Source organism: Notolabrus celidotus, chromosome 2 (genome assembly GCF_009762535.1).
Source record: "Notolabrus celidotus isolate fNotCel1 chromosome 2, fNotCel1.pri, whole genome shotgun sequence".
In the NCBI taxonomy this organism is placed as follows: Eukaryota; Metazoa; Chordata; class Actinopteri; order Labriformes; family Labridae; genus Notolabrus; species Notolabrus celidotus.
Genome location: NC_048273.1, coordinates 13642684 through 13670442, shown reverse-complemented (window position 1 = coordinate 13670442; position 27759 = coordinate 13642684). Strand labels below are relative to the sequence as shown.

General features: G+C 39.4%; 1 protein-coding gene across 2 annotated transcripts in view; it reads right to left on the bottom strand.

Annotated features, from left to right (window-relative positions):
• Window positions 1-12196: 12196 nt before the first annotated feature.
• Window positions 12197-27759, bottom strand: part of fgf22 (fibroblast growth factor 22) — a 43394-nt gene continuing 27831 nt past the window's right edge. Inside the window, exons 2-3 of one of the 2 annotated variants that reach the window (XM_034708834.1) lie at window positions 17271-17374; window positions 12197-13693 (exon numbers count right to left, since the gene is read on the bottom strand). In XM_034708834.1, the coding sequence (XP_034564725.1) occupies window positions 13499-13693; window positions 17271-17374 (299 nt within the window). In that variant the 3' untranslated portion in view covers window positions 12197-13498. Of the gene's footprint in view, window positions 13694-17267; window positions 17375-27759 lie in introns of those variants that run through there. The other variant, XR_004634812.1, reaches the window with a different exon arrangement.

Sequence of the window (27759 nt, the reverse complement as noted above, 5' to 3'; positions counted from 1 at the left end):
TTTGAAATCTTTGAGTATCAGAAAGCCCAGATGTTAAAATGAGGCCAGATGATTGTCTTTATTCACCACTGGACAGTCAAAGGAAAGACATAATCTTGGCAATGTATCTTGTCTCTTACACATTTAACATCACAAGAGACCTTAGTTCACAAAAGTCTCCATCACATTGAAGAGTAGGCCATCTTAAATTAATACCATTTGAGGGACAGAAACTGAGTTTTTCTGCCTAAAGGTTCAGCCATTATTGTATGAATGTGTATGGTGATTGGATTACTTCCTGATGTAAAGCAGGATGTTTTGTGCAGCAGCCTCTGACACCAGTGTGAATGTGTGTGTGTGTGTGTGTGTGTGTGTGTGTGTGTGTGTGTGTGTGTGTGTGTGTGTGTGTGTGTGTGTGTGTGTGTGTGTGCAAGGATGAATGTCATAGTGGTCTAGAGCAGTGATTCTCAACTGGTGGGCTGTGACCCAAAAGTGGGTTGCGGACTCGTTTTGAGTGGGTCGCAGGCCTTTCGCTGGGGAAAAAAAGTGTAAATAAAAATTGTGACACCATGCTTTTTACACTGTAGAAGAAGACAATCAAAGTAATTTTTTTTCTTATGGGAAATAAGCATGGCTAAACACAAATAATACAGCGACTTCATTAAATATGGACTATACTATATTGATAAAAAACGACAACAAAAACCTCAGTGTGTTGTGTGCACCGAGGTGTTGGAAGTGAAAGTATGAAGCTGTCAAAATTAAAGCGGCATTTGGAAACAAAACACTCTTCTCTCTTTTAATAGCATAATTTTTGTTATAACATTTTATGTTATGCCAAAACCACATATTTTTGAATCTCTTTGAAACTAGTTCTCACTAGTTAGACTTATTTGTTTCATGTTTGTGCATAATATTCTTGAAACCTTGTGTCCCTAATGTGCACTTTTTGATTTACATTAAAATACAGCTAAAAGAGTGGGAAAGGGCATATTTCTTCTTCTAGCATCGCCACCTGCTGGTTGTTTTGGGTTTACCAGTACACTTGTTTATTTTGTGTGCTGGCATAATCTGATATTCTGTTTCTCAGGTTCAAACTGAACCATCTTTATATTAAATCAGATTGATAAATTGAAAAATGTTCCTTGATTTGGGTCGCGGCTTATCGCTAAGGGGTGATATTGGGTCCCGAAGCCAAACCAGTTGAGAACCACTGGTCTGGAGTATTTCAAGTGGTAGAAGAAGCAGTTGAAAGGAACCATACAAGTGCAGAGCATTTACTAATTTGAGCATAATTTTTAACTACTTGCTATTTCATTTTCTTATAGGCACTATGGGGAACTTTCATATGTTGATTCTGGAGACCCCTTTAGACAACATTTGTAATATTTTTCAGGGGAAAAGCCTTCATTTCTCATTAGCACCATTTTTATCTTTAACCTTTCACCAGAGCAGTGGTTTTAGAGCTTAGTCCTCTTCAACTATACTTCAGTAAAACATAGGTATTTTTGCTAAGTTCACAAAGTTCACTTTTTGCCCCAGTATCAGCCACAAGTACAAAACACTGTGTGAAAGAAGATGTATCTAAAGGAAAATAATGTCTCTAATAACTATGTTCTGTGTATATGTGTGCATCATGTACACCTCCCCCTTGCAGCTGTTGCAGGTGTTAGCTATTGCTATATAGAAACTGTTTATACTTTGGCTAATCGTCTTGTTTGCTTTTACTGAGGCATCAATTTTAATTTTAGTCAGTGACATAACTAACAGGAGCTTTAAACTCCTCATCTTTGAGGAAAACTTGACTCCATTCGCATCTTCAACTCAAAGATCAGAGCCTGCATCACTCTGCAAGTCCTTTTTCATTACATGTCTTGTCTCCCCGTGACTTGACATGGATGCAATCAAGACGGTTTCACATGGTACAGTTTACTCAGACATTACTGTTACACTGCTTAGTACTGCATTATATCCAGCAGAGTGTGCAAGAGTAAAAGCAACACTTTAAACACTGCCCTGCTTTGTCACCATTAGAGGGTGCTGTTTCTCTATCAGTTGAAAGTCATGTAAAGTCACAAATTGAGCTGTCTGCTCTTTCTACCTCACAGCATCTGTCCTCTCTTAGACAGTAAGTATGTCAGCGTACTATACATTTATGGAGAAGTGTTTTACAATTAGTGTATTTGTTTTATCAAGTGTGGGACAGTGTTTTTTTAATGAAGCAATCTGTGGACTGTACCATAGTTAAGAATCAAGCCTAAGGTTAAATTGAATATAAAATACTGTATTTTTTTTAATGCGGGAACACAGTGAAGACGATTAAGATGAACAAAGTCTGCACAATTTCAATAACGTGTGTTGTAGTTAAATACTCCTGCTGGTTCAGAGTGCAGCTACACGTCCTCTGACAGGGCCAGATCACATCACACCAGTTAAGTAGAGTTCTGTCTGTTTCAGGATCCAGGTCAAGATTTAATGACCTATTTGTTTTAACTTTACATGGACTGGCACTGTCATACCTGCACGAAATGTTGTTCTTACATGCTCCAGTCAGGGCACTGAGGTCAACACATCAGAGGCCCCTGGATGCTCCTTCATCCAGGCTCCAGAGGTTTTCGTGTTTGCTCCTAATCTGTGGAACAGTCTACCTGTAGAAGTAAGAACTGCTCTGATGATTGAAATCTATGATCTTTGCTTGAGACCTACATCTTGGGATTGGCTTTTATTCTAGTTGAGTTTGATATCCTGACGTTTTATTATGCAACTACATCTTGCTTGTATTATAATGTTTTAAATCAGTTTTCTCTTGTGCTCTTATTGTTCATTTTATTCTGATTTGTTCTTGGATTTTGTATTGTGTTTCAAGATTGTTCAGTACTTTGGTCTGGTTCTTTTTAAAGGGTTTGTTCATTTATTATGTGGGGTTGATATTTGTCAGCAGTAAATGTATTTCCCACAGGAGATGCCAGTCAGCTCGGCTCTCGTTCAGAAACTGGCCATAGAACTGGCACGGAGGCTAAGCTAATCAATCGCTGCAGACTGGGTAAACTTGACCACGAGAGGCCACTTTGTTTTAGCAGTATACATATTCTTGTGTCTGCAGTGCGCTGATCAGCTGTTGGGTCGGCGAGCATCAGAAGAGATAAAAATACAACTGCAAACAGCCCAATTACATTTCAGAATCCTCCTTGTTCCTTGATGACACACAAGACCTCAGACCTCTGTACAAGATCAGATAGACTTGAAGCACTTTGTTACTCTTACTGATCTTGTTTCCTCTTGTCTAGATCTTTGCTTGTGTTGCTCTTGTTCTTGTATGTACGTCGCTTTGGATGAAAGCGTCTGTTAAATGACATTGTAACATTGTAACATTGTAAGATCAATGTTGGCTTTTGCTGCTACACCCACTGAGTCTGGTGCTGAGGCTGCAGACGTGCAGGGCCAGACAGGAGAGATCAACAAACTGGTACTACATAGCTTCTGTACTGTTTTAACTACTGTTTTAGTCATTGTTCCTGTTCCAATATAAAAGTCAATAGGTTAATGATACTGTAAAAATAGATCTGTCTTTGCTCTCCATACAATAATTTTTCTTGACCCGGTCTGTCAAAAGCCTATGTTTTGAAATAGAAAACTAAAAAGAAAGTCAGATACAGCCCTTTGAAATACACACAAGATTTAGGAGGCATGACTACTTTTAAGTCTTCAGATAATACTTGTCAAGCATTGATGGACTTAATCCTTGAGGCCCTGACCCTGGCCTGCAGTGGAGCCTCACAGCTTCTCTTGACATTTGCTAGAATAATGTGGCACCACTCAGAAAAACAAAACATCATATAGCCTACAGCTTATTTCAAAAGGCCAAGTTTTAGCCAGGATCTGAGAGGAAGAATGTTTCTTCACAGTCTCAGTTGGAGTGGACATGGTTTCCTTTGGTTTTTGAGCTTTAATCAAGTTGTTTCAGCTGACAGAGCTTTGACAGAGGGAACTGACCTGTACATGTTTTTCTAATTGTCGGCACAACCTATGACTTTTAATCCAATAAAAACCTTCTATCTGCTTTATTTCAATGGACTGAAAGGGAAAAAAAGAAAGCAGATTTTGACATATACATGAAAAAATGTGCTTCTAAGGAAGAATATGCACCTGTTAATCTTTGAGAAAACTGCAGTGTTAAAAAAAATACTGCCTCTCATGCAGTGACAAAACACAGAGTCTGTCTGGTTTGCTGGCATGAGGAATTACTTCACACAGCCAGGCTCGAGGATCAGGGTGGATAGTTGTTGGCACAGCTAAAACTTTGTATGAAGCAGCACTGACTTTGGTCTTTTCCAGTCACTGACAGCCAAAGACAACCTCATGATGTTGACTGGGACATAGGCCAACATGCGACTGCCCTGCCTCAACTAGCAAGAGATGGTCTGTGCTCCTTTTGGCTAACACCACCTTTACACTTCTCTGCGTTTCATATTAATAGTCATACCTTTTACATCCTTATCTTTGATTGCTTTCATTATATTTTTACATTTTAACAGTTGATATACAGAATAAGAGCAACATTTATAATCTCGATTGAAAATGTACTGAGTGTCACCTCATTACTTACAGCTTTGTGACTAGCTAGCCTAAATGCGATGTCTCTTCAAGGTTTGCACAACTTGCACTCTCTCCTGGGATGTCTTGGTGAAACATGCCTTCACAATTAATATCTAAAGCTCCATTGAATAAAGAGACTGAGGTAAGAGTGAATTGATGGTACAAGGAGGAAAAGGTGTCAGACACAAACCTATTACACCAAAGCCTGGGATGTTGGTTGCACATTTCAGCTTTTCACCACAATATATTCAGCAATAAGGTTAGTGTGCTTGGGTATAACAGATATGAAAGTGTAATAATATGTTCTCTTTTTTGTTGAAAGTTAGATTGACTTTGATACTCTCATATCAGTACACAAAATTAAGGCTGGGCCTAGCAGCTAAGTAGCTTCCGTGAGCATAAAAGCTGAAAGCATGGTTAAGAGCTTGTCCAAATAAATTACTAGCATGCACTAGTTTGTTTCAGCACATGACCTCCAATGAAACAATATTTCGTTTAACATCACCAGTCAGTATTGTTGTTGAGTAGAGATGGGATTTATGGCTCTTTGAAGGGAACCGGATTATGAGGAGCCGGACCTTTCAAAGAGCCGTTCAAAAGACTGGCTCTTTGGCTCATTGTTATATTTATTTATTTTTTAGAAGTCAACCAGGGGTAACTTGATTTATCAAGGAAACAATCACTGGTAGCAGTTATAAGATAAGATTTGGATCACAATAATTCAAACTGACACATCCCACCAATATATATATACTCTATTGGTGGGAATTAATCTGAAATATTGATTATAATTTCATTTGGCATTGTAAACATTCCATAAGATGGTGCCATATCCCCATGCCTCAACAGTGAGATCACTATTTTGAAATTTCCCTCACCGAAACAATTTTGTGGCACTATAAAAACTACGCAGGCTACAGATAACTTCCATGCAAAACAACTTTACTATAAAATTTTCTACACAAGAACATTTTAACAATACAGAAAAAAATATAAAAATAATAAATAAGAATAAGTATATGTATATAAAAAATATAAATACAACTAGAATAGAAATTAGGACATTATAAAAATGTGAATGCAAAATCGTACTACCCCACCTGGTGTTTCTACACCTGAACTACTTTACAAACAGGAGCTCTGCCCCTTGACTCAAATCCACACCAAAACAATGTGAACTCATACTCCGAGATGGCATTGGTCGTTCATGTGAAGGCAGCGTGATACCTCAGACTCATGGGGCACGCAGGTGACACGTGAAGGCAGCGTGGGCAATCTGCATATAGAAACGGCTCCCAACTGAACGGCTCGCAACTGCGAATCGGTTCTCATCGTTCACTTAAAAGAGCCGTTCAAAAGAACTGACTCGTTCGCGAACGTCACATTTCTATTGTTCAGTCCCTAAACCTCAAGTCGCAGCTGAGTCCTGAGTCCCCTGTTTTCAAGCCCAAGTTGAGTCCATGTCACGAGAAAATAATTTAAGTAAAAGCCCAGGTGGAATACCCATTACCTGAGGATTTCTGAAGGGAAGTGTCATTTCTCTATATTAACTGAAGAAACCTTGACTAACTTCATGGGATCTTTTGGATTTGTAGAAAACCCATTTCTGATTTGGTCTGATCGTGCTGGCGTGTCTGGAGATTTAAAATACCTATGAAGTTATGACAGTCACCTCTCCATCCATCCATCTCCTCACTCTGCCCCCTGTGTCTGGCCCGACTACAAGCATCCAGAGAATGCCTGACATAGGGTTTGGCTGGTCGGCACCACATACCTGCGGCGTGGCATGGCAGGGCTTTAGGGGAACTGTGGCGCATGTGCCACTCAGCAGCCCCGTCTCATGTCCAGTAAGTGGCTCCATGAACGCTAATCCACTCAGTGATGAGAAGGCCTCAGTCTGCTGATGGTTCTGCTTAAGCCTGCCAAGACTGTCTTAGCACACTCAGGCTCAGACAGAGCACAATGAAGACAAACTCCAGGCTTCACAGGGAAGAATTGCAACTGTAATGAAATGTTGTTTCCTTAGCAGGTATTTTACTGTGATGAATCAGTTTGTTCTTGCTTTTCCTCTGTTTTATGAAATATTTAGTTTTAAAAGAGGACACGGCAGTGAATTGTCTCGCTCTTATATAAAGTAGAAGAAATATGAAAACAACAGGATGTCATTAAGATCGATTTGCAACTGTTGGAGCTGTAATTACATTTTTAAAGTTCCTGTGAGGAGTTTTAGCTGGTTGAGAAACAGACTCAATATCAATATTGATGTCTATGTAAGACCTGTCATGCAGTAATGCATTTTAAAGAGAGCTGATGATGAGTTTGTTTTAATGTAGAAAACACTAATAACGAATGTGCATGACAAAACCAGTAAAGATCACTTTGTCCACAGGGGGTGCCAAAAGCAGCAGAAACTGAAAGTTCCTCACCTGAGCTTTAACAAACCAAGGTCAACTGTGAGGGATAGACTGAAAGTGATAACAATCATCTCATCATCATCATCAAGTCAACCTCTACTGATTACCATTTCATTCCCCTGAAGTAGCTCCAATGCTATGAAATTACTCTATTAGATTTTCAAGGATTACTCAATCATCACTCAGAGGATCACTCTGCCATTAGATCAAGTGAAAGTCTGATATTTTTTCTGATATGAAATGACACATTTAGTATAAGGAAGAAAACTTGAACAGAGCCACATTGTTATGGAAATAAGATTCAAGATGTTATCAGGACGCTATACTAACTTTTGCTGCCGTTCATGCAAATTATTGCAATGGACCATTAGAGGAGTCCACGTCATAACACCTAACAACAGACCACCATAGACAGGTATGTGAGCTAGCCAGAAAAGGACAGACCAACTCTAACCCCGCGTATGCCATTGTTTGTATTTGTCTTTTGAAATTTTGTCTGTTTTTATAAGCAAATAGGTTGATTTATGTATTTTTTTTTACACTAAAATTAACACATTTAACTTACAAGGACTTTAATCTACCTTAGTTTGTGTATTGTCTATTCAACTCTCTTTGTGTGCTATTTTTCCCCTTATTTGCCCCTTTAAGTCTCCAAAGGCTGTCCATCTTGTCACAAAAGTATATCCCAACTTAAGTCCAGAGGTTGTGAAATTAAAAAATAAAGACATTTTCAAACACCTCCACAAAAAGGAGACATGCCCCTAAGCATTAAAAAAATCTTCATATATTAACATCTATATCATGTTGCTGTTTGAACATTAAATCCTCTGTAAAGAAAAACTACAAGCTGTTTTTTCTTCGCACCACTTACCACTGAAATGAGAATTAAGACCAATTCCTAATAGGTGAATCTGTATTCTCATGCATTTTGGCATGAACCCTGGTATATCTGATACCCATACATACACATGCTTGCAAACTCACATGCACACTCATCTGTCGTCCACCCTTTAGTCCATCTATTCAGCATTATAACTTGGGCTGTTTTTGTAACAAAACAAGGCCTAATCCTAAATTCAGGGAGCTGTGAATGTGCCTCAACAAATGGCAGACAAATGAGAAGGATTAGCGAGGGCCTGTGAAAGAGTGAAAGGTTTGCCATTGATCTACGGTGGTCCTGTTCTCTTTCAGGGCCACTCGGTTTGAAAACCCCACTGAGTAAGAGCATACAGGGCCACTCCAGAGCCCCCTAGGCCACCGAGAGACACACAACAGCCACAATTAGTCTCAGGAGCTGTAATGGCAATTCAATAAGCGCTTTAAAATTGTGCCTTAGTCCGTCTGCCACCCCGCAACCCCTCCCATCCCTCCCATTTTCGACTACATACATAAGATTGGTATTATGAGTGGCGAGGGGCTCTTTTTTTTCTTTCCCACCCACCACAGTTCTTTTCAGTCACTGTGAGAGAAAATGACCACACAGGGTTTCAAAGGTTCCAGAGGCTGCGGTTTGTTGTCGCTGAAGCAGCATGACTTGTGCCCCTGTAGATTTTGGCTAAGGCCCTCAAAATGGGCTTCCATTATTACTTTTTCTGTCACTCAGCTGCAAATTAATTTTGAAGCAAGTCAAAGTAACCATCTCTTTAGGCACACTTTCATTGGGTCAGGAGGAATACCTTCAGCTGAGTAATGTTTTCATGGATGTAAAGATGACTGTGCGTATGTTTTTCAAGATTTGAAACATCTCTGTTGATTTCAAAATACGATGAGACCTCTGCAGAACTACGAAACATAACATTATCCTCGGTGCAGCCCAGCAGGTGTGATTTTAGATCCATTTTAGTGAAAACAGCATTGCATGACTCACTCAGTCCTCTTCTTACACTGATCAGATCAAACACATCCCAAGCACCTGTGCTTCTGACATCAACACATCACGGCAGGGCAGGAGCAGAGGATGTCTTCTGGATGGCTGTCATTTCCATTCTCCTGTGCTCTCTTTGGGACATTCCTCCTTGATTTTGCACAGTGTTTAGGTTTTTCCTTTTGCTTCGTGATCAAAGGCCAGGGCTTTTGATCAGGACATCCAAAGGATCCCTCTTGTTTTGCTGGCGAGCACACTGACAGGACAGTGGTGGAGCAATGATAATTACAGCTCCCATTTGGTGTCCTGGAACTGGCACCAACAGCCAGTCGCACCCTCAGGCCAAAAAGAAAGGAGAGATTTTTTGGACGTTTAAAAAGAGGAGAGCGGAGAGGTGGAGGAGAAAAGATGGAGGACAGACTGACAAAGAAGCGAGTCAATCGAGAGAGCAGGCAGAAAATGGGATTACTTTGTGCTTTGCATGTTTTAGTGTGTCTGTGCCAGCTGAGGGTTAGGTGGCAATCATATGTTCAGAGACACCTGAGAAACTGTAATATACTGTAGTTTGCACAGCTTTGCAATATCATTTTGTCTTAAAACAAACAGCAAACAAATCCTAGATATATCACATTCTCTCTACTTCCCTCAGACATAATCAATAACACTTCATGGATAATGTTTAACTAATGATTATGTAACATTAGTTTCCAATGAAGGTGAGAAAATTGAATCTGCATGCTAATTAAGCTCACATTAGCTGGTTACTTAGCTTAAGTGTCGTGGCATAGAGGACATGTTTGAGGAATCGAAGAAAGAAAAGACTTCTAAGTAATCTTGGCGGGGCTTCATAGAAAGAGTTTGTTGCTGCTTTTAAGATACAGAGTGTAGAAATGGGAATATTTAGTATAACTAGTAGCCAGGCTCTAGACTTACTCGCTTCCCTGCTCACCCTTGTGTTGTCAGTAAAGCGACAGTGACCTTCGAAGACAAGCTGCTCCTTTGATGCATGATAAGTATGATCCTCCATTTGTCAGGTTTTCACCTAATAGTTTATCAATACAAATTCCTTTGCACATAACAACCACTCCCTTCTTTGTCTCCCAACAAGTGCATTTCATGCGCCCACACACTAAATACAAAAATGTGAATGTGATTAGTTTGTCTGTTACATGCTACGGTAGAAACATATTGGTGCCAGATGGCAGATATAGAATGCTCTTTCTCAGTGAACAAAGACAAATAATGTTTATATTCAGGTAATTATTCACAAATGTAATCACTCTTAAGAATATTGTATTTAATTTCTACAATGTCTGTTCTGGTTATTGCCGCTAAATACTACCCACTGCAACTTTAACTGGCAATTTAATGGGACAGGATGTGTTGTGTTATGAAATGCACATTTCCTTGGTAATTTATGCAGCCTATGACAAAGAGCTAATGCTAATGCATGCACAAGAAAGTAATATTGAACAATATTTCTTCCTTTTTTAAGTTAAACTTTGGTAGAATGGCATTTGTGTCAATTCAAATATCCTGATAGAAATTCATTAGTAACATAACATGGAAAACAGCTGAACGAAAACATCACTCTGGCAGTCAGGCATCATTACAAGAAAATTCAATACTGTGTTTATAATTGGGGAACTGTTATATAATGGACATGTAGCTGTGCTAGCTGCTATGGACAGTTCACTTTCCATCTCCAAAAGCCTGAAAAATGTCTGTTTGCTTCCGTAAGCTAAGACTAACATAGCTATTGTGATAACAAGGACCAGAAATGTTTCATAATCATGTTTGACGTGAAGTCAGTGGCATTAACATCAGTCACAGGCCATTAACTGAATTGGCGTCACTATGTTAATGAGTGATTTAAAGAATGTTAATTAAAACAAATATTTGATTAAAGAGTCTAAAGATGGGATCTGCTGTTGACACAGTTCGGCTCTCTAGAAAGGAAAGATGATAAAATAAAATAATGGGCTTTTAAAAGTGACGCATGGTGCTTACATTTTGTCTGCAGACACCACCAGTGTGACGCCAAAGTGCTGCTAGCTTCCCATAGCAAAGTTCTGACTAACCACAGCTTGGCAGTGAGTGGTACAACCATAGCCTCATCTTAATGGTTTATTTTGTACCACCTATATCATGTAAAACATGTAATGGGGTGCTGTTTCACTAGTTGTAAATTGAGATATAGGGGCCCACTAGAGGTGGTAGTGACAACACAGAAGAATCACCTAAACTGTTAAACAAAAGGTTTTATCAAGATGACAACCACAGTCTGAAAACAGGGAAGCTTAGCATTTCTTGGGGTCTGGGGGGGAAAACCACTGCTTGGCACCCAGACAAAACAGGAATCCAGCTAGTTTGCTTTCTTCACAAAAAGTAAACTGTAACAACAGCAGTAATGAGGCTGAATCTTTGTTGGTTGCTGGTTTTAATTGGCGATTGTTTGTTTTTATACTTGTGTTATATTTCAACAGGTGACCAACTTAGATTTTTTTTTCAGATAGTTTTAACCCATTGGTCATCTAATTTCAGATAACTTTTATTCTGTTTCCATCTTAAACTAGCAAGTACATTCACAAGCTGTTGGTGTTACTTTGCCTACAGTCATGGAAGTGGTATCCAGTTCTAATGTAACCCTGGTCAAATAAAGGTATTTACATAATTTCAAACTTTCTTTTAAATAACCAGACAATGTTGTATAGTTGAATACAATATTAACAAAAAGAGAATAATTAAAATAGTCTTTACTTTTCATTATATAACAATCCCACAAGAGTGCACAGATGAGCACAATGGTATTTGCATGGCAACAGACCAGACTCCCCCATACTGCTATGTGTGTGCCACCCCCAGACCTTTTGAGCTGAACTACAGTGTGACTTCACGCCATTCTGACCAGACATGTACCCCGTCACAGTAATCTCACATTATGACAGGCTGAAAGGTTGGCCTTTATTCACCCCAAACAGCCACTATTCATCCTCTACTCTCCTTTCTGTTCACTGAAAAGACCGAGTAGGCCTCCTGTGCCACTGGAGGGCTTGTCTGTGTGTAAATGACCTCGATGCTCAGTCGCATAGTTCATAACCACAGACCTTTCATCAGACTCAGGGAGGTCCTCCACATCAACGCCTCGCCTGCTGTGAGTTTTGTCATGATTATGATGAGGACGGGGATTATGTTGGGGAGCTTGGATGGAGATGTTACCAGCACTGAACAATCAGTGTCACCAACGGGACACGTTTTTTTTTTTTTTTTCAACGCTGTCCTCACATCTGAACTTGTGGATTTAAAAAGGACTTGCAAGCATGAGCGAATGAGCTATGACTCATGAGTTATGCACATTTTTTATTGAAGTTTACCAAACTCAGCATGGACCAAGGCACTCAAATAACTTTGCTGAAATGAATCTAAAGAGTGTTTGTTCAGAGACTTTGGCTGTACATACAACCTACTGTTACTGGCCTAGAGCTAAACTTTGTTTATGATAAGTGGATCACAAATGTATCAGTGTAGTACCAGTAGTAATAACATACAACATGAGCTGAATATGGACTGGAATATATTTTTTCCCTTCTTTTTTTTAACAGTATGACTACAATTTAACACAAAAAGTCAACAATTACAATATTCATCAACTTCAAACAGTTAAAGAGTACAAAATGTTTTAAATATATTAATTGTTCTATTAGCAACAGCCTTATTGTTGAGAAAATGTTAGCAAGACTTGACAGAGAGACAGTAACTGTTTTCTAAGTGTGTAAAAGTTAATTAAGTTGCTAGTAAAGACTTGTGGTGTACCTACAACTGCTATAATGCATTAACTCAAAATGTATCATATTCTTTTACGACTGAACCATACACCAGGAATCAGACACATGATGTGACACTTTTTTTCCTGATACTGATTCCCAGTCTCTTAGCTGTAAGTTGTCGGGTGATAGAAGCAGTCAGAAGCATGCACAAACATAAAAGGTCACCTCAGGAAATGTAGCTTGTTATCCCAGTAGTTAGCTTAGTTTCTGTTGTATTAGTGTCATGTGTAGACATATAGAGAAACATACACATTTGTCAATGTGGGTATTTAGGAGAGACTTTCATCTCATCTGTGCGGTTCAGGTCAAGATCAGTGTCCTTACAGTTTATCCCAGGAAACAATCCGAATGTAAAAGTTGTTGCTTTTTAAGATTTGCCTTGTGTTTCAGTCAACAGGGGTACTTGCCTTTTTGACAAATATTGTATTCACTATACCAGATGCTTCCCTTGTTGTGTTTCCGTAGCATCAAAGGCTGAAGCCGAACCAATGAGCCATGTTTTGTTCAGTCACTCGCTGGCCTTTTTCAGTCCTTATACAGTCACCCAAAGTAACCCAACATCTGCTTTATGCGCAGTCAAGACACACAGACAGAAACTGTAGCCAGACAGATGTCTGATGATATAATTCCACTGTCATGAGAAAACAGAGAAAATAACTTAAAGGTACACATTATACTATTTCTACAAATGTTACAAACCTTGACAAATGTACATTTTTTTGACAGGAGAATGGAAGCATAAAAGTAAAGGTCGCTGTCACTAGTGTGAGGAGTCAGGTGAGCCAGCCGGTTGCCGGTAAGTGTTCAGACTTGGGCAGCTAGGAGGGCAGCATAGGCAGGAAATGAGTAGATGGATGCCTTCGCCGAGCCTTGTGACCTCGCCGCGGCTTGCCCCTTCCGTTCAGCGAAACAAACATCTGCCTGCCGCCATGCTTCCAACGGAGAGAGGCATAAGTGTTGTAGCCATTCTCCTCGATGCGCTCCTTGAACTTGCAGCTTGGGTTGTACTTCACCTGTAGGGTCCAAGGGAGAAAGACAGAAAGGTTAAAGAGGCCATAACAGAAGAGTGTTTAACTTATGTCTGACTTCTATTCCTGCTGTGCTATGCCAGGCAAACCTCCAAGAAGAGTACAAAGGTTAATGTCTCTTTGTTGCTGTAAAGGATTTTCCAGGTGTTAGAGTATGATAGGGTTGTTTTAGAGTTTTTCCATCACAAGGTATTCATCTGGTTTTCTTTTAACAGTCTCAATAGACTTTTTGGTCTTGAAGTAAAGAGTTTGTTTAGCAGAATTACAAAAAACAACATTTTCTCTCAGATTTTGAGTCTTTCCAAGTAAAAAGTGTGGTGTTTTGAGGTATTTACCTCTGAAACTTATTTCTGTCAGAGGAATTTGGTATGTTCTACAAAGAATCACATTTTTTTTCCAGTTAAGAACCGGAAACCAGCATGTCTTTCCAGTAATAACGTTGTGGTTACTCAAAACAATCTACAGGCCTCATTTGAGTTTTCATTGGGACCAGTCTCTGAAAACTGATCAGAATGAGGGCTGTGAAATATCTTGAGTAACTGGGACTCTGTTACTGGAGTGCTGCTGCCAGGGTCAACACAAATTAAGCTTAAAACCATAAAATACCTTATTATACCACACACAAAAAACACAGTTATTTAACAGTATCATGAGAGATAGAGTTTTGTTGTATACCAATGAAATGAATTACAGTACGTGTGTGATTTGTTTAGAAGCACAAGGCTGCACCCCGAGTACCAAAGATAATCACCTTGTGTTGATATTCAGCATAACAGCTTAACCATTTGTGTGATATTGCTTTGATACAACAGAGCTTAAGGTGGTATTTGGAGAAGAAAAAATTGGTAACATTGCAGTATTGATTTGTGATTATGTAAACAATCGCCAGCCATAGATAGGTCGGCACAATTTGCTCAATTCAACCTTCAGTCAGTTTAGAGAAAAACAAAGAGATGAGGGGTCCTTAAGCATCCAGACAAACAGCTACATCCCACCTGTCATTCAAATTAGCCACGTTGCTTCTTATGCCTATATATGCAAAACTCTTTGCTTTGATATCTAAAAAATGAATGTGTTATGAAGGTACATATTATAAAAAACCTGTTCAGTGTGTATGCATGGCTTTACTTGAACTATTTTGCTTTTTGGCCACTGTGGCGAATGTTCTTCCAAAGTTAGATTTTTGCTGAGAAATAACATTTGATATTATAAAAGTTGATTGTGATGTGCTAAAATTTACATAAACAACCCTTATAAAATGTAAATGACCACTTTATACACCCAAATCAAGACTACATTAAATCTATAATGATCCAGGTCATTATCAAAAATGTAGTTCTGATAAGTCTGTGTTAAGCTCTTTTATTATGAAACATGCTGTCGGTTACGACCAAGACAGAAAAGGTGTAGCTTATTATTGTGTATAATAAAAGTAGTGCAGGGTGTAGAGGATTCATAGAAATTATAAAAACTAAATTTAAACAACTAAGTTAAAAAACACTGTTTAAATATTTATACAGCAGTAAAGACTGTACTAAATGTGCCCTCTCAATATTGAGTCCTACTTGTTTACCTCGGTAATTTAGTCATAACCAGGGCTTAAACCTGGTTATGGTGTATTAACTATACACAGTTAAAACTGGGTTCAGGATTTTGGAAGCTAATCTTATTTATTTACAGCCAAAAACTGATTGATGCGGAGCTTGATACAGTCGACATGTTTCATAGCTTGCGGCCACAGATGTAGCCGGTTTTTCAGTGTAAATGGTGATTCTGTTATCAGCTGAATGCATCATGTAAATACCTTTATTTTCATTAAATAAATATCTGGTGAGTTTATTTTGGCATCATAATAAAAATATAAAGAAGGACACATTTGCTAAGACTCTTTCTGTGTCTCAACAGCTGTAACTATGACAACTTCCATAGAAATTGAATACTGTCTGCTCTCTCGGTCTTGTTATGTGCTGTTACATAGCTCCTCCGATTCACATCTTTACCATGTTCTGTAGTGGAGTCAGTCAGTAGCATGTAAGTGCGAGACAATAGGCTTCATGAAAGCCAACAATTGTATGCAGATAGTGCTCATATGATATATAAAATTCAACCCCACTGAGTGCCTAGTGGGAGTGACTGTGTTACACACCACTGCTGAAATCCACCCATTTTGGCAGCTTGGTAGGTGTTAATGTAAAACTCTGTTTCTATGAATAGAGGAGTGAAGCCATACAGACTATAGTTGTTGTTAATTTCTGCTGTAAAAAAAGTGCATTTTAACATGGGTGTTAATGCAGACTAATCTGCCTTTGGAGAAGCCTCAAATGGACACTCATGAAACTGCAGGTTTTTGCACTTTCGTATTGACTTCATTTTTCAACAACGGAGGATACTGTTTGATGCCAACACAACTGGACTGGAACTTGACTTAAATTAAGAAACCCAAACACTTTCTTGGACTCTTGACATTTTGTGTGTGTGTGTCTACATGTTATTGCAGACCAGCTTCTTTGTGTTATGTGCATTTCTAAGCATGCCAACTGTTTCCTCCATAGCATCCACCTGATAAATCTTGTCTACTGGGATGTTAATTAACAGTATTGACAAAACCTGAGGCGGAGTTATATAGATAGTGAAGAGTCCCCATGATGTTGCACTTTATATCAGCACTCATCTCTTGTCGTCCAGTCAGATTATTCTGTCATTTTAACTTGTTGACGTGAGAACAGTTTGAGTGAATAGACTCTTTATTGTACTCAAAACAGTCAAAATGAGTAAGTGATGTCATTTTTGAGTCAATGATCCTTATTTACAGGTGTATTGATCTGTGAAGTAGAACAACTCTCAGCTTCTTATCAGTAAGTCAAAGAGTCCTGAGAGATAAAGTAGTGACATAAGGTTTCTCCACATTCCCTATTCCAGATTATTATCTAGCGGCTTTAATGAGGCCCTGATAACATCAGATAGTACAAGCCTGCCGTGTTTCACTGTTTTTTTTGTCACTATGGGAGTTAAGTGAAGGCTTTAGGTCTTCAGGTTTGTTTACTGTTGAGGGTACTTGCATTATCACTGCTGCTGACTGATTGCTTGCTCCTGATTCCTCATTTTCCAAGATATGAACACATGAGCTAGACACCACACACCTCAGGTTAGATGTTCAGCTGATTTGAACAAAGAGAGGTGATTACCTTTAAAAGCCTGCTGTCAGAATCAACAACTGGCAGAAGGCACGCAAACACTTTGAGGAGCCCAGCTGGCTCTTTGTCGTCCCTGGTTGGGTTTCTTTTCCCTGCTATCTATTTTGACAGTAGAACAAACCAACTCAAGCTGAAAGTATCATCAACTACGGCCAAGCCAGGTGTACAGCCATGATTGATGTAACACTTTGACCTTTTCTGGACTTTCCAGGACATTCCTCATATTTCCAGGACAGAACATGTTTGGAGAGGCACTTTTTTGGGACCCCTATACATGTATACTTCTGCTACCCTCACCTCACTCCCCTCCCCTTTTCATCCCTCCCATCTTGACCTCCAGAAACAATGTTGCCAGCTTGTATACGCACCGATCCAAAGAGCGTGCCTTTCTTGGACATAGCTAAGTACAGCCCGGTGCTGACAGATTTGATGGCGACAACTCCCACACTGACAGATCGGATTTCCATCAGACCTGGAAAATAAAAGAGAGAACAGGAGTCTGGGTTAGAAACATCTAGCATCAGGGAGTTTCCCCATCAAAAGAGAGTCTATCATTAGTGATTAGGATACCAGACAGGCATATGCTCTGGGGAGAGCTCTGGGGGAAAGAAAACAGAAACAGACAGACAGAACATGCACAATGACCTGCAAGAGCTCACTTTGTGGGGAGACCAGGAGAGCTAAGTGCATTTAGAACAGCAGGTCAATGTTAGATAATATCAAAAAGGTGGGAAACTGTTACCGATTTTTCAAAGAAGCTTAATTAAACAAGTATGCACCCTCATGTTGGACCACATGCTAGAGTACATAAGAATTTAATACAAACATACACAGTGTCCGAGCCTGCACAATGTTACTATTCTTTACTGCTTGCATCCATTTAAACCTCCAGACTCCAGATGTGGCACTCCATCCTGATGATGCCTTGCGTTGTTTACTGAGGGACATGAAAACCTGTGTCTGCTGGCCTCTTAAACAGCCTCTCTGACACACTTCACCCCATGAAAAAGCTTGCAAGCTTGTGGGCTAATTGTTTCCTCTGGGCAGTGATTGCAAACAAGTCCCATGTGGCTCACTCTTGATCTGGTTTTTGTCTGCATACAAAAATAAAAGGCCTGCACCCATTGTCATGGCTACGATAGGGAGATGTTTTGGAGATGACCCAAGGGCGTACCGCAGGGTGCTGAATAGCTGCTAATTACTGAAGATGAAGCTGTCTGTTGGATTGCATTTTTTCTGGTTCTATTTTCCCACTTACGCCTTCAAAAGCACCCTGATGGGGCCTGTTATCAGATCAGAGCACGAAATCCTCTTTTTACACCGCTGGAAACCAAGTCTGCACAGGGAAAACATCAAGTGTTGTTGCTCAAAGGCAAGGACCTGCTGGATGTTTGTGAAAAATGACTGTTGGCCTTGGACACAAGCTGTAAACATAGCATGAGATCAAGGTGCTGAAGGACAGGGTGACCCAAAGCTGGTAGGAAATAGTCATAAAAGCAGCAGCGGGCACCTGACCACCAAACAGACCATCACCAGCTGCGTCTGTACAACCGCAGGTCCTGTACAAGGCACTGACTGAGTTTCGGAGCAGTCTTAAAACCATCCGGCACTGAAAAGTAAACTCTCACAGTGGGGGTTTCACAGGTGCTGCAGTTTTCTTTTTCTTACTTATTTATTTGTGCAAATCCAAATTTGTTTTGGAGAGTACAGTGAAGCTGAACTTGGCACAAAGGCTTGAGTTAATATGTTTATTTATGAAATTAAGACTCAAGATTTCTTTTTGACTCTGCTTAAAAAGACCTGGTTCACACTTTTGAAGCCTGTCTTAACACAGAAGTCTTCTTTTGAAAAAAAAAAGCCACAAGATTTCGTTTGTGTGTTCTTAGATTTGTAGAATGAATTGATTGTCCCTGCCTTCCAAAACCTACAATCACTGTTGAAAAAGAAATAAGGGATAATGTAGAGAGAGCACGTTGTTTAGTGGATTGAAACCCTGACAGGGTAAGCAGACCCAAAGTAAAACAGAGAGGTTTTGTTCCACCTTGACGGGGTCCTCTGATACGACCCGCTCATGGCTGGAGAAATGAACGATTTTTCAGCTTATACTGATTTTGAAATTATTTCAATGATTTTAAACAGGTAATATTTATTCAGCTAAAATTAGTTTGTTGCACTCACAGTTTGAGCTAAGTCCATAGTGACAGTTAACTCTGTAGCCTTTTAAAAATGAGCCGACTCAGATGTTATTACTTGCGTTAAACTGAAGATTTTCACTGATGAGGAAGTTAAACAAAGTGAATATAACCCCTAGACTGTATAAATAATGGACGTAGTATCTGTGAAGTCACCCATCCTGAGCGCTGTTTTGAAGCCAATCGTCAGCGGGAGCCATATTGGAAATGCTGAACGCGACCTAACTTCAGTCGAGCTAGTGTGAGGGAAGAAGGCGGGCTTTCAGCCTCCTCGCCAACAGCTACAGTGCTTCCTCCTGTCAGTCAAGTCATTCATGTCCTTGAATGGGCAAAACTTGGAATCTTAATATCTTCTGAATTGTCGCGCAATAAGGCAAGGACCTGCTGGATGTTTGTGAAAAATGTTTTTTGAACCAGGCTGTAAACATGTTTATTAATTCTGCGAAGGTTGTCTTTTTTAAATTTGTGTCTATGTGGTTTACAGTGTTTCTGCAGCCAGCCTCAAGCAGACGCTCAATGAACTGCAGTTTATAACACTTCTGCATGGGCTTCATATTTTAAGACTGGAGGTTGTCGCTGAATAGAGAACTGCCTGAATTAGCGCCGCACAACTTTTTCTGCGTTGTCACTGTCAGAGTCTGTGACCTTTTCATTTCTATTTATCCATCCTCAAACCCTGCAGTATCCCGTACCAATTCATGAAGTATTTACTTCACTACCATTCAGTGTTGTAGATTTATCTGTTGTGGCCAGCAATTTTATGTCTTTAACTTCCCATGCCTTTTATTCAAGGGGAGCTAGACTACCATCCTCTGCAGACAGGGTGAACTCTACAGCATGATTCAACAAATTTTCTGAAATCTGACCTAAACATTAATGCAGGTGCAAAAATAGGCTCTACTTAGATATTTTCATAAGGCTTTACTTTGCCATCAGAATCCACTTTGTTTTACCACAATTCATAGACATGACACATGCATGTTCCTCAACATGCCCTCAAAGGTCTTTCATATATGTGGCCTTGGAAATAAGCATTGAAATTTGTCCAGAAAGTACATTTTTGGCTTTCATAGTTTTTTCCTTCTTTTTTTTTCACCATGTGACGACACTTGGTTCACATAGTATGATTGCATTATCACAAGACACTGTGTTAGCTGTTGAGGGGGAACACTGAGCTTGAATAACAAACTCTACAGCCATAACTGTCAGCTAAAAAATGCTTTGTTTGTTTGTTGCTTTAAATTATATGTCAAACTGAGATGCAAACACATCTTAAACATTACAAAATTGACTGTCAAAGCAGAAAATGATAATGGATAGTATTATTCTTAATCGTTTTTTTTTTTGGTACATTGTGTTTGTACAGGCTGTCAAGTGATTCCCTGTTGAATTTGACATGAGGTGCATTAAACAGTCATTCCTCGGTGTGTTAAAAAACGTCACTGTAAATTAAGAAAAAGAGATAACTTTGTATTAAAACACACTGAATGTGGTAGATACTCTCATGCAAAGGCCTCACTGGTTTCAAATCAAATTTAAAAAGTAATTTATATAAATGAAAACTCTGGATTTGTCCCATGTCACAGAAGACATATTAAAGAAGTCTTCTCTTATTGAAGGGGGCATTAACAATGGCCACCAAAAACTGCTGAACCTGCTCTGGCAACCAATTATTTTAAAAATACTTTAAAATGTGATTCTTTTCCTTTGAAATGTGACAACAAATCACATTTCTGACACAAAAAAGGGGACCAACCAACTACCTGTTCTCCAGGGCAGCTGCTAATATCATCAAACCACTGTTTCTGGTTTCAAAGAACACATCTGAAGGGCTCTAAAACTTAAAAACACACATCTGCTGCCCCCATCTCTTTAAGCACGCAACTACCTTAGAATTTGTTTTCAGCTCTGAACAACAGCAGCCATGCTTACCCAGTGAGATCATCTACTTCAGGCACAGACACCAAGAAGTACAAAGAGTAAAAAGGAGGACAGAAAGGAACAGGAAGGTAAACAAACACAAACTCCTGTTGAGTGTCTTTCTTCTCTGACAGGAGCGTGTAAAAGAAGTCCTCTCTGGGCCGGCCACAGCTGCGGGGAAGGAGGGAATGCCTCAGTCGAGGACATCCAGGTACAAACCCACAGCTGCACCCCCATCGTTCCCGCATCGCCTCTGATCCTCCGAGGGAAACATTAACACTTTGATGGCAGCCTCCTCTTTACAAGCTGTGTTTACAAACACCGGGTGTGCTACGGTGGCACCTGGAGCGTGCAAGGAACTCATAAGCAATTAGCTGAGGTTCGGCTGGTGATTGGAGCGCTGCAAGGATTTATGAGGGATTAGTCCAGGCCAATGAAAACCGCTGGTGCCTGAAAGTGGTGCCAGCGGTAATTGCCATTATTTGCTGCTTTGGGTTCCAGGCACAGTAGGTGTGTTGGATGTTTGTCACATCTGAGACACTGCAAAGAGTCTGACATGAAAAGAAAAAAGTTTACTGCTACATAGGCTACTAGGCCTAAATATATAAAGTCAGAGTTGGTAATGCAATTTATTAATACTGGTTAATACCGGTTAAACTTAGATGTAGTTAGGGCACTAAGAACACTAAGCTGGTTTTAGAAAAAGGTGAATGTTAAGGTAAAAGAAGCATTTAAAAAAACTTGGAGATTAATTTGGTTTGAGAAGTGTTGCGGAGAATAGGAGCAATGAAAAGAGAATACAATTGTACATTTTGGAGAATATGGTCATAATATTATGAGATTAAGATCATAATTTTAGTTAATGGTCGACCTGTATTTAATTTTGTAGGCGAAGATCAGCCAGTCGCCTGCACTGAAAAAAGGATCTTGGTGCATTTTGTGAAATTGTACTTTAGTAAGGGTTTTACAAATAACTGAATTCTCAATCTTTTAGCTTGTCAGTGATATTGTGTCATTTAAATCCGGACAAAATACTGAATCTACTCTGAGGGAAGGCAGTCTGATAGGCAGCATGTGCACACTTCTTCTGCAACCACTTTTTTCCCAATTGTTGAGTTTAACTTCACCAGATGATCCAGGGTTCTTACTTTAGCACAAGCGGCTGCTCTTACAACTTTATTCTCAAGATGTAATATTTTCTTCCCTAATGTGGCCCTAATCGTTGTCCAAGAAAATAGCTGGAAAAACTACACTTGGATAGATAAAGAAAATTTGGTATTGCACTTTGTTTAAAAAAGAAGTTAAAGAAATAGTCTATTGGTTAATATCTGTGTGCTTGTACCTGAAAAAATGAAATATTGTTCTTCCTCTTCTCTGGTACCCTACATGTCACTCCATTCATACATGCTGCTGTAGCAGCCAGACAACACAAAAGATCTGAGAACATGAAACAGGGATTTCACGTTGTCTGGAGGAATCACTTGGGCTCTGGATGCTTGACCACACATCCATAAAGACCAGTTAGATCCATATAACTCCCAGTCGCCCCTTTGAAAAGTCACTCCATTGTGCTCAAAGCCTGAGAAATCAGAGCGAGCTATTCCAGGCTATTAGGGGGGCTTCCTAACTGCTGAAAACCAAAGGTCACATTACTGGACATGTCGGACAGATTCATGGCCCGGTTAGTCTGCAGATTTAGAATAGGATTTAATAATGTTATGGTTTTCTGGAGGAACACTTTTTCAAGAGAACTGTAACTATTTTTATGTGGGTTTTTTTTTTATCTATCAATGTATTTATTCCCAGAGGTTTGAATGAGGACAGTTGTTGATTTATTGTGTAAAAAAATAGACTACTATGATAATTAGCATCCAACAAACCACCTTAAATTCAGATTCTCATTCTGGTGTAACTCTTGCCTATGTTGAGGGAATATTATGTATTGTCTAATTGAAAATTATTTTAATTCAAGAAATGTCTCAAATATCTGAGAAGTGAAATTTTAAAACTCCCATGAATAGCTTTGGTTTGTGTTAACTTTGGAGCCCCCTGTGGACATAGCGGCACTTCTGATATCTTTGCTGTAGTAGTAGTAGTAGTAGTAGTAGTAGTAGTAGTAGTAGTAGTAGTAGTAGTAGTAGTAGAAGTAGTTGTAGTGTTTTGTTTGTGTTTGTTTTTAACAAAATATCTCATCTGCTTTTATCAATAGTCACCGTTATTATTCAGATAATTTTATTACGGTAAAAATAAAAAAATATAGTTAAGCACTTTTTGTGACACCTACCCTGCAGCAGTGTTTTCAGGTGTTTGAAACAAAATCTTTATCAGGGCTGTTTTGAATACCAAATTCCTACTAACTGACTAGTCTAAAGGTAAGAAAACAGTCATATAAAAGTCAAAATTAAGCCCAATTTATTTGGGCACAGCTAATAGTAATTGCACAAAGAATGCTGGTGAAAAAATGCCAAATCAGTTTGCCAAGAGTGGATAAAGATAGCAAAGCTAGCACAACCAGCCTTCCATCTTACTTGCAATTCGACAAGATGCCTGTGCTAGTTACACATTGCTCCAGTTGAGTGGTTATATACCAGTTTGAACACAACTTTATCTCCATTTTCTATATCAAAATTTTACACTGTACTACAAGATGACGAGAGAAAATATGAATAATTAGTTCAACTGATTAGTAATTCTGGTGCAGACTGGTGAAAGTGACAATGTTGAATTGTCTAGTCGACTAAACACGCGCATCCCAAATCATTAGGGTGATGGTCTTGTTTGCTTTTTAAGGTCATAAAGAAGCATCAATATAAATTTCAGGCTGTTTCATATCCAGCTAAAAACTCCTCATGGGAGCTTTAAGAAAGAAGAAAGAGAAATAATGGAGACAAATTAACTCTTTGTTCCTTAGTTGCACTGCAAACTGAAGGTCACTCCTGCTCAGGGTTCTGTTGAGCAAGTATCAACCAACGGCTCTATTCAGCTCATGAAAAAGGTACTTTTTGCTTCCCACTTGCAATTGGCAAGATCTCTTAACCTTTGACATGTTTTGGCTGGGACTGTCAATAAGCTCAAGCTGCCATTACAAGCAAATCCTGCACTATACGTGCCTAGTCAACTGTGGACTTGCCATTTATTTCACCTCTATGGGATTTTTAAAAGCATAGAAAAAGTCTTTCACCCAGTCTTTTTTAAACTCTTTCTTTCTTTCCATCCCCTATTTTTTGGACGTTAGCCCATCGTCAGATCATTCAAGCCTTTTCTGACTTTGAAAAAAAGGGCAGAAAGGAAAGAGGGAGACACTCTCACGGGGTTCTCCTTTGTCAGACTCATGGTATGGGGGAGGAGGTGGAGGAGGAGGGAGCAAGTACAGGGTGAAGGTGCTGGTTATAAGACGGGGTTTTGGTTGCTGGGGCAGGCCCCTCCTCCCAATAAATCTTTGTTACTCACCTGAGAGGTGAAGAGCTAGACAAGATCTTATTAATGACCAGGCAGCCTGAATGGGCCTCTACAAAGTGTGGCAAAATGGTTCCTTTTATCCCAAATTTCAAGCCGCAAAGAGTGAAAGACTGAGCAAAGAGAGAGTGAGAAAAAGAGATTTTTCTGCTCCTTTCCTCCTGTCTTCTTTTTGTTCCTATTCCGCGGTCTTTAATTTCTTGGGTTGCACCCTTGAGCAGCTCTCCATGGCTCAGTGCTCGACCAGAGCAAAGCCTGGGAATCTCGGAGTTCCCGCTGTGCTCCTGCTCTTGATTGACATACCTTTTCAATTATTTCACAGTTTGCTTGCTTTTTAAACGAAGAGGGCCCTGTTGTTTTTTTCCTTCTGCCCTCCTTTTCAAAACACAAGCTTTTCATGTCGGGTCTGGGCTGCCGGGCCCTAATGGCTGTGACCAGCACCTTTGATCTGCCATGACCCCCTCCAAGGGTCTGGTACTGGGTGCGCTGACAAAGGCTGCATCACTCACTATTGCTTTAAACACCTTGAGAGATTACCATGAGAACGGACGCTGTGGTGGAGGCCATCACAGGTGGCGTGATATGGAAACTTGGACATTAACCCTTGAATGTACAGTAGAATACTAACCAATGATTAGCATGACTTGTGGATGAGTGTGACCTGCACACAGTTTACCAAAAAATGATCAAGCCACCAAGTTAAACTAATTGGAAACATCTGTTTGAGCACTGTAAGGACTGTTGCAGAACTTAAAAAAATGTGTAAGGGTCTGGTACTTCATCTTCCCCTTCCAAAAGCATCCATCATGAGTGTCCCTCATCTTTCTTTTCCACCCCAACTGTAGCTTCAGTATGCTTCATGCAAAGCTCTCTCAGATCATCTTCTGATGTGAGAATCATACCATGAAGTTTTAAACTTCTGAAATTGACAATAACTCTTCACTCACTTTAAAGCTGAGGAGGAGCTGAGTCAGGTGTGCTTAGCTTAATTATACTCAAATTAAATGTAAACAGTCAGTAAAAAAAGGGGCTTTGTCGTAGCAAAGCTGAGAAGAGTCTTGAGTCCAATCTGAATTTCTCTGCTATCAGTGTTGTGAAAGTTACAGCACAGCTGCTGTCATAAACCTAAATTTATGTAAGGGATAATGTCAAGTGAGGACACTTTTATGGGGAACTAATGGACCACAGGAAGGCCAGAAATTCTTCATAATGGCTAACTTGAAGGGAATTATTCTGCTGAAGAAAAAAAATCTGTATATTTTTTGGTGGAAAGTTTAGAACTCTGTTACAAACTCTGTAATGCAGTTCACCTGGCAATGCTGAGGGTTTTACAAATATCTGAAAAATCTTAATTTGATCACAGTTTTCTTGTAACTGGACATTGTTCAGTGCTCCAGTAAACAAAACCCATCTTTGATACAACTTAGAGATATTTTACCTCCCGGCGCTGCTCATAGAATACTCAGCTCAACTCTGAGGCAGACAGCTAACTGTATGCTAGACAGGTTAAAAGCCTCTAATGCTGCCAACAATTGACATGACATTCAGTAAATATAATTTGAATTTAAAACATGTTTGAAAAGCAATACCAGCTAACCAGCCATGTCATTGTCCCATAATCAATATCAAGATTTTCCTAAAGAGATTACACTCCTCTCTGGCGCTCCTGTGTGACAGTCGTCATCCTATGCCGGTAAGAAGCTTTAAAGCACTACACTCTATTGTAAATCATACGTTTTCCCCTCTCACTTTTTTGTTAATCTCTCTAAACCTGCATCATCAGAGTTGTCACGTTCTCAAAATAACGATGACCAATTCATGCCAGTCTGCTGTATTTACATATTAGCTTGGGAATTCCCCATTATTCCACTTAGCACAACACATTTTATCCACATTGTGATGACACACAAACCAATTGAGTTCTAGAGTTCACCACATTTGATTGTTGCCATTAATATGATTTCAAAAAATGTTTCTGCTAGGTCACGCCCTTGTTATTTTAAAGCATACTTTTCCTTTATGAGTTAAAAAAAACAGCAAAGATGGATTCCAAAGCAATCCTTGACGTTAACATTATTTAGGAGCATGTGTAAAAAGTGGTACAAGCAGACATGTCAGTTGTCATGTGTTTTTTTTCTGAGTATACTGACATACAGTGACAAAAGAAAATCTGATGAGCACCAGTTATACCTGTAGTTTTAAAGGTAGCCAAAGACACACCAGGGATGAGTGCACACTGATTTAATAGTCCATACAGCATAATCATAACATTGATTTGGGTCAGAGATCATTGTTTATTCCCTGACAACATAATGTTGTGCCACTTAAACTGTGATTATGACCCTCAGTGTGTGGTGACCGATCAAATCAAAGTCAAGTGGCGTGTCAGCACAAGAGTGACTGTGTGAGTGTCAGTGTCAGTGTCAAAAAGTCAAAGTCCAGAGTCTTTTTTTGGACATCCTATCTAAATAACTTTTCTTTCATTTATTTGTCTTCGTGTAAAAAATCCTGCTTTCTTCATGTTTTTGCTGACAGATGAAGGAATTAGAAAGCTCATATACCAGGAGGCTGACATTTATCAATACACTGATGACACTTCTGGTTGTCACGTGATATTGGGTCAAAGATGATCTCATTTCCATGAGAGGCTGATATGAAAGCTGATCTTCAGTTTTCTATGAAATATGACAGTGCTGCAGACGGAAAGATGATTCACAGAGAACACAGTGTACTGGATGTTAATGGTTTGCTGTTTCAGTTTAATGGTGTGATCCACACCCTTCCAAAGGGAAAAATAATCACACTTATAAACCATCTTAAGGCGTTCTGCTGTGTTTATTTGTTTTCTAGGTAACATTGATTGTAACACCACAACAACTAGAACAATTTTATATTTTTACAGTGTGTGGTGAGGTCCCTCTACATCTCAAGCTAAAGGTCTTTCTCATTATACTCCACCTGAGCAGGGCAAAATCTGCCCGGTCAAGATGGATTAGGTCAGGGAGGTATCTACAGACTCTACAGGCATCAGGTTTGATTTCCAAAAACCATGCACTGCAGCCAGCCTTTGGTGTGACACACATCTGATATATGTATAGTTATATTTTTATAGCATCACCAAAAACTTTGAGCAGGTATGGGGCGTTTTTGGTGAGCTGCATCATCGATGTCTCTACGTTAAAGATAAGCCTGTCTTACCTCTTGCTACCCAATAAATACACATTTACAATTTGAACAATAGCTTCAACGATCTGAACTATTTAATATCTGAAAGGATCAAAGTCTCCAG